Source organism: Lottia gigantea (assembly GCF_000327385.1).
Source record: "Lottia gigantea unplaced genomic scaffold LOTGIsca_181, whole genome shotgun sequence".
In the NCBI taxonomy this organism is placed as follows: domain Eukaryota; kingdom Metazoa; phylum Mollusca; class Gastropoda; family Lottiidae; genus Lottia; species Lottia gigantea.
This window is the reverse complement of record NW_008708320.1, coordinates 331224-339609: the sequence shown is the minus strand read 5'-3', so window position 1 is coordinate 339609 and position 8386 is coordinate 331224. Positions and strand designations below refer to the sequence as shown.

Genomic DNA, 8386 nt, shown 5'->3' with positions numbered 1-8386 from the left:
CAAGGTAACTGATGGGAAGAGAACAAGGTAACTGATGGGAAGAGAACAAGGTAACTGATGGGAAGAGAACAAGGTAACTGATGGGAAGAGAACAAGGCAACTGATGGGAAGAGAACAAGGTAACTGATGGAAAGAGAACAAGGTAACTGATGGGAAGAGAACAAGGCAACTGATGGGAAGAGAACAAGGTAACTGATGGGAAGAGAACAAGGTAACTGATGGAAAGAGAACAAGGTAACTGATGGAAAGAGAACAAGGTAACTGATGGGAAGAGAACAAGGTAACTGATGGGAAGAGAACAAGGTAACTGATGGGAAGAGAACAAGGCAACTGATGGGAAGAGAACAAGGTAACTGATGGGAAGAGAACAAGGTAACTGATGGAAAGAGAACAAGGTAACTGATGGAAAGAGAACAAGGTAACTGATGGGAAGAGAACAAGGTAACTGATGGGAAGAGAACAAGGTAACTGATGGGAAGAGAGCATGGTAACTGATGGGAAATTACCTCAAACAACTTGTGATGTTAATATCTTATTTATTACAAGGAATGCTGATAGTTTATAGTCTATAAATTTCCGTCACCAAGTTTCTATCTCTTCACTTGTTTAGCGTCTATCATCCAGTCCCTGTCTGCCTGCGAAGAAAGATATATCCTCGTCAAAGATAAGAAGAGTCTGGGTGTCAGAGGCTAGACACGTCAAGAATCACTAAACAATAACTTTGACCCAGACCGACAAATATCCTATAGAAATAATCATTTGGTTATTTTTAAAAGATGAGGTACCAGTAGTAAAGTTTATAACTTTAAGCTGAAGAAGTGTGATATATTAAACCAAGAGATTTGTCTACCTCTGATTGATCTTATACAATCTATTTACAATCTATACAGTATATTTATTATACTAGATTATCATCTTCACAATATCTTCCTTAAACAGTAATACCAGGTATATTAATAACAACTGTCAAAATTAAGTTGGACATTTTTATTATTACATTTAAAACACACTCGAAGTTTTGCTTAACACTACTTTGAAATATATTATGACACCATTCAATGCCATGCAGTGTGCAATAGCCTATTCTTTTCAATTTCCAACTGTTGAGGGATCTTTGACGTGCATAAACTGCAGCACATGTGGCAGCGGTTTATTGTCCCATCTGAATGACTAAATGTCAGCCCCTCCGACCTGTATCACTGACAGGGGGAAACCAGTTTGAAAAATCCGAAGGTATTATCACGACCTATGCTGGGATTGAAACCTGGACCTTCAGGTTAGTGAGCAAGCGTCTATCTCACTGAGCCCTGCAGTTCCCTGGTTTATCTATGTTAGATATCGTGAAGATGGAACCCTAATAATAATGAATAGCAATGATGTTAATTTGTGCAAATTAAACAATTTAAAATGTGCTCTATATATAACAATTAACACCTTGACCATACAATAATTAATATTTTATAATTAGTAACCTTAATTAATATATTCTACAATAATTACACATATAATTTATATTTAGGACCTGGTTTCGTCAAGAATTAACAGATCTTATAATTACATTAATTACACCAAACACCAAGTCTAATTTCATATTTCTCAAAAACTTTCATAATTAGTAATCATAATTAATATATAAAACATTAATTACACCAAAACCTGGGGCTTTATTCTTAAAAACTTAATGATAATTTTAGTGTTCCAGTCTTCTGATTGGTCAATCACTAAAATTGATTTTAAATTTAATTTTGTTATCCAATCAGATTACAGTATTTCTTAAAATCTGGATTTTATTTGAATTAAGTTTTGGAGAATAACGCCCCTAATCTAAGTCGTCTGATTGGTCAATCACTAAAACTGATTTTAATTTGATTTGTTCAATCAATGATATCATATTACATCAGAGTAAATATTATATTAGTATAGAAACAACAACAACAACAATAATACTAAAACTACAGTAAATATATAGACAGACAGACAGACATAGTTCTCAACATCTAGACAGTTAATTTTATTTTCTATACTAGATGTTAGGGACTAAATTTCAAATCATCTGATAGGTCGATCACTAAAATCAATTAAATTAAGATTCTTTATTCAACCAATAAGATTATTACATTTCCTTAAATCTTAAATCTGGAATAAGTGCAGTGAAGTTTTTAGAAATGGTTTATTTAAAGAAGACTCTAGACTAGTTTAACCAGTTCGTTTTCAAATTCAAACTTTCAGTTTACAGAATTCTATTTAAAGCCAATTACCAGGGTTCTAGTCTCCAGCTGAGTGAGAAATTTATACAATTATTAGTTCCTTTCTTCCAAAATTCTTTTTTTGTGTTTTTAGTTTTATATCTCAGTATTACACTTTCACTTTGTAAATTTTGATCCCAAGATCTTTTGACAAATAGGGCTGGGTTTATGTTTGAAATAGTTTTCAGATGTACAGAATATCTCAGTCTGTCTATAGACTCTACAATAAATATATGAATATATAATATATAATACATTACTATAATATTAACATACATTATAATCCTATTCAAATACAGCTTTAGATAATACCTTTTCCTTTTTCATATTTTAACAGTAATGGTGTGTAGTGCCAGACAGGGTATACTAACTCTTCTAGACACCTAATACCTGATAAATTAAATGGAGTTTAACATCCTATTTTTCTGCACCATGTGGTCTAATGGGCTGATTCTCTTATAATAGAGTGAATGTTTATAATATATCTAGGAGCTGTATTTTAATTAGATTGAAATACATATTAAATAATATAAATACAATATTATTCTGTTAAATATCAGAAAGTTGTTTTATAAATAATAAGATCTTGTTTTTATATTCAAATGATGTTTCTAATTTTTATTTTCATCAATAACTGGGGAAATATTACTTCAATCTTATTCCCTGATAACTTTCTATTTAACAATTATTTAATCCTGGTGACTTTAATTCTTAACAATTATTTCAATCCTGGTGACTTTAATTCTTAAGAATTATTTTAATCCTGGTGACTTTAATTCTTAAGAATTATTTTAATCCTGGTGACTTTAATTCTTAAGAATTTTTCTAATCCTGGTGACTTTAATTCTTAAGAATTTTTCTAATCCTGGTGACTTTAATTCTTAAGAATTTTTCTAATCCTGGTGACTTTAATTCTTAAGAATTTTTCTAATCCTGGTGACTTTAATTCTTAAGAATTATTTTAATCCTGGTGACTTTAATTCTTAAGAATTTTTCTAATCCTGGTGACTTTAATTCTTAAGAATTATTTTAATCCTGGTGACTTTAATTCTTAAGAATTTTTCTAATCCTGGTGACTTTAATTCTTAAGAATTTTTCTAATCCTGGTGACTTTAATTCTTAAGAATTTTTTTAATCCTGGTGACTTTAATTCTTAAGAATTATTTTAATCCTGGTGACTTTAATTCTTAAGAATTTTTTTATCTCAATTTTAAATGATCTTCTGTGTCTGAAACTATAACTTACTTTTATTAACTTTAATAACTACTCAAAACTTTCATTCTAAGATTTGGTGAAGTCAATTTCTGACCAGCTGTAAATTATCAATTGAAAAAAACCTTCAATCATTGAGATTCTAAGATGGTGATTGTTCAGTTTAAACTGGCAATAAAAATGGCATCATTTTATACAAAATATTACAATTTCTTCAGGATCATAGTTCTCAAAAATATTAATATCCAAATTTACTGAAAGTTAGAAATCTTACAATGGCAGAGGAATAAATCAGTTGGTATCAAAGTTGGATTGTTGTCTTCTAGGTGACTAGGTGCCAAGAGTTCAAATCCTCCTCAAAGCAAGATAAAAATTCAATCCATGGCCAGTACCTTCAAAAGTCAGACTGGTGTCATATTTCAACCTCTATCCCAATTTATGATAATATTTTTGTCTCAGGTCGTAGTGGTTGATGGCTGACACCAGGCCTGCTCTCGAAAGCAATGGTTATGACATCAGAATTTGTGTTGCTTCGAGTTGTATTTGAACTGACAGTAACTAACTGTCTGGCAGATGAAACTCCTACTGACTGAGATATTTTTATTCTCTATTTACCAGAGATAATCATCCTTGCTATGAAAATGGATAATCAATATGTGAGAAACTTGATCCTAGCCTAGAAATTCTACATTTTTTCTGTCTCTTCAACTCACACTATAACTTGAGGTAGGGATGTCACATAGCAGCCTTTTTACTCTAACATTGAAATATAATTCATTTATTCTTGAGTCCTATATTGTAAAGTTAACTTTCATTTCTAAAACTAGCTGTCCTGATGAGGATTGTGTATCTGAAACATGTGTCTCCATCATACAATGAGCTCTAGCCAAAAAGATTCATTATGAGTCTTTGCATTGCAGAATTTTCTCAATCCTCTGGGGCTTATTCTCAAAAAAACTTCAGATAATTTTAGTGCTCCTGTCATCTGATTGGTCAATTACTAAAATTGATTTTAAATTCAGTTCTTTTTATCCAATCAGATTACTGTATTTCCTAAAATCTAGATTTTATCGTAGTTAAGTTTTGGAGAATAACGCCCCTGATCAACAAGTTATACCAACAAGAACAAATGTAGAATTTCAAGGCATTTTCTAATTTGAACACTCAAGATGGTACATACATAGAAAAACTTGAAAAATAATAATAATAATAATGGTAGATCTTGTATCACATTGTATCATTATAGAGGAGTTTTTAACGTTCGTCCCCGTGTAAAAAATATAACATGGTCGCCTTTCTTCACCCGTTTTTATCACATTTACATATTTAGGTCACGATATCTTTCACGAAAGGCTGATAACAAAAATTCAACAAAGAACAAGGCCATCAAATCGAGAGTCGTATCACAATTATAACGAGTTATTTTTCCTGAGTTGGTAAATTTGGCGTAGATGTTTGGAATGGTATATACATATAGTTCATTGAGCAGAATAATAGTTAAAATGTTGTAAATCTGCTCATTACATCTCCTTCATGAATATTCATGTCCTCATTAATATTCCCTAATTATAATATTTGAATATTCACACTATAGTTAGATTTACTGGGCACATAATTTTTTCTGGATTGTCTTTTAATTTGAAATTTAACAGCCAATTTTCTTTAATAAAGTTAACGCCCTATAGAAAATATGACATCATGTGATAAAGTCATGTTAATATTGTTATATTGTTATACAAACAAAACGACTTGCAGTATAAAATATAATGCACTGTGTATAAGGCCCTATATTATACACTCAAATTTAAGCTACGAGCTTTACCAACTATTGGAAAATACTTTCAGATATCTGTATCATTTTTTAAAACTAAATTAAGGCATCTGGTTTATCTACAATTAAACAGAAACATGTTTATGTAACCGAAATATTTTTGATGTGCCCAGTAAAAAATACTCTACTCTAAGCTCACAACAGTAAAAAGTGGAAAATATCACTGTGAAAAGCAAGTCTTTAATTAACAAAAACACTGGCCTGTTCTCCATTTTAATTGCACTATTCTAATTAAATCACATTTTTATCACAAAGATGGCAGACTAGCAATTTGCATTGATGGATTGTTTTCTCTCCGATATGAAAAACTTTCAAATCTTTAGGCACCACTTAAAATAGATGGAAGTATATTATAGCTAATCTCTGAGTAAATCATAATGGGTCACTTATAAACTTAATAAGGTGATATCACTGAAATTATATAGATTATAAATCTCTGATGGTTGGTAAAATAACTCTATCATAGTAAATCGTATGTATACTGGAATCCTGATATTGTACACTTAATAAGGTGATATCACTGAATACACAAATAAAATGAATCTCTGATGGTTGGTAAAATTCATTTGATGATAGTTCTTTCAAAATTTGAGGTCCTGGATCCATTTTCATTATCACAGCCAAGTTAGTTGTACTAGAAATATCCTGACTGGATCCTATATCCTACTGTCTGTCAAAATTTAACAATTTAAGGTTTTTAGATTTCATTTTTCAACAGGAATCATTTAAGTATTTTCAGAAAAACAACATCATACATTGTTCTTCAAACCAATTCCTGATATATCTTCTTAATCACAATGTATGCCAACAGTAGAGTTATTAAACTAAGGGAGATAAATCTTATTATTTCAACATAGTGTTAACATAGTATCACAATATACCTCAGATCTTATAATTCTCTTTTTAACAATAATAATAATAACATTACAAATATTTCTATATCATCTTCATTATTCATCTCTATTCAAATCTTAACCCTGATATTTAATAATAATAATAATAATATCACAATTTTCAAATATCAAATTTTTGTATATATCTTCATTACCCTTTTAAATTCTCAACATCTAACAATGACTGTAATAATATATTATTTAAAGGTAAGTAATAATTGATAGCTGACAGATAATAAATATTAATACTTAATACAATATTGACAACAATCATATTACTCATAAAAAACCTCAATAAACAGCTTGTCATTATTTTTAACAATTATTTTCAAATGTTGCTAACAAATCAAGAATAAAATCCAAAATAACTTTATATTGTGTTTGGTTGATCTTGGAAGATAGCCCTAATAAATAGACCTGTTATCATAGCAGAGTTCCGTCATTTTCAAAACTTTTAATTAATAAATAATAACATATATAAAAACTTTTCATAGTAGATTTTAGTGTCTTGGTAACGAAAATAAACCAAATTGCTGAATACAGGTTTCCTGATTTTTGTTCATTTCAAGTAAAATAAAGAAATTAATGAAAGATTTTTAACTGGATTTCAAGACCTGACATTTCAAGTAATAAATAATGAAACCTGTAATAATTTTTTTATGGCAAAATTTGATGTTCTGCAAAAAAAAACCCAACAAATTACCGTTTCATGATTAACAATAAATTTCAATAAACATTTCAGATATATAATAAATTAATAAATAATGAAATAAAGTTAGGGTGTTTTTACGATGATAATTGGTCGTCTAATAAAGTATCCATGTAAATTTCTTCAGAATCTGCGTTGGCGTCAAACAGACCTAACGGAAGATCTGTGTCTTCTACAGGCCACCATGTTCTTTTTAACGATTTAGATACCTAGGGTAGAAAAATATAAAAAACAAGAATCAAATATCTTTTTAATGATTTAGATACTTAGGGTAGAAAAATATAAATAAAGTTCTAAAAAAAGAAAATATTTGGGACTACAAGGTACAGAAAAGTAGGATGTAAAACTCCATTCATTTTATTTTAAATACTTGGAAAATGAAAATGTATCAATATATTTATACAGACTATAAAAAAAACAAACACTTCTCAAAAATGATAAAAAGTTCTAAATCCTCATTTTAAAGAACAAACTGGTACACATTGTCATTCACCACGGTACACATTGTCATTCACCACGGTACACATTGTCATTCACCACGGTACACATTGTCATTCACCACGGTACACATTGTCATACACATTGTCATTCACCACGGTACACATTGTCATTCACCACGGTACACATTGTCATTCACCACGGTACACATTGTCATTCACCACGGTACACATTGTCATTCACCATCTTTTCTCAAAGCTTTATCAGTAGCCAATGGGAAAGCTTCATTCATGTTGGGTATGGGTAAAATGACAAGTATAAAATATAAACACTTGCTGAATAAAACACACAAAATGAACATATCTTAACTTAATGTCTATTTACAGGAATATCAAATTTAAACGAAAAATATTTATAACTGACCTTGTCAAAAAACTCCTGACTGATGGAATGAACGGACAAATCATCAGAATTCTCATCATCATCATCATTGCCGTGTTCATCTTCTAGATTCATGGCCGAAAATATACAGGACATGGGAATAACAAACTTGTGGAGACTTTCACCTCGGAGACGAGACATGGCAATTATATCTTCATCAGTTATTCCCCATCCTATAAACAACAAAATATCATAATGTTTTATTATTATTTCAGACATTGTTTAGTTCTTTTCAGACATGACTGGTAAACAACCAACAAATATTACAAAATATAACAATGTTTTATTATTATTTCAGACATTGTTTAGTTCTATTCAGACATGACTGTTAAAAAAACCAACAAATATTACAAAATATAACGATGTTTTCTTATCACTTCAGACATTGTTTAGTTCTATTCAGACATGACTGGTAAACAACCAACAAATATTACACTGTCTTCTTATGGTTTCAAAAGATCTTCGGATTTTTAAACCTCAGTGAGTTAGATGCTTCCTCGCTAACCTGAAGGTCCAGGGTTCAATCCCGGCATAGATAAAAAGAGATAAAACCTTTTTCAACCCGATTCCCTGGTCAGTAATGTAGATAAGAGGGGCTAACATGGAAAAAGCGTCA

At 30.2% G+C, this 8386-nt stretch overlaps 1 protein-coding gene across 1 annotated transcript in view; it reads right to left on the bottom strand.

The window, feature by feature from the left end:
* Positions 1-6968: 6968 nt before the first annotated feature.
* The window catches only part of LOTGIDRAFT_174082 (hypothetical protein), a gene marked incomplete at both ends in the record, with an annotated part of 5481 nt that continues 4063 nt past the window's right edge, over positions 6969-8386 (bottom strand). Inside the window, 2 exons of the mRNA XM_009052417.1 lie at positions 6969-7100; positions 7753-7943. Coding sequence (XP_009050665.1) covers positions 6969-7100; positions 7753-7943 — 323 coding nt within the window. The remainder of the gene's footprint in view (positions 7101-7752; positions 7944-8386) is intronic.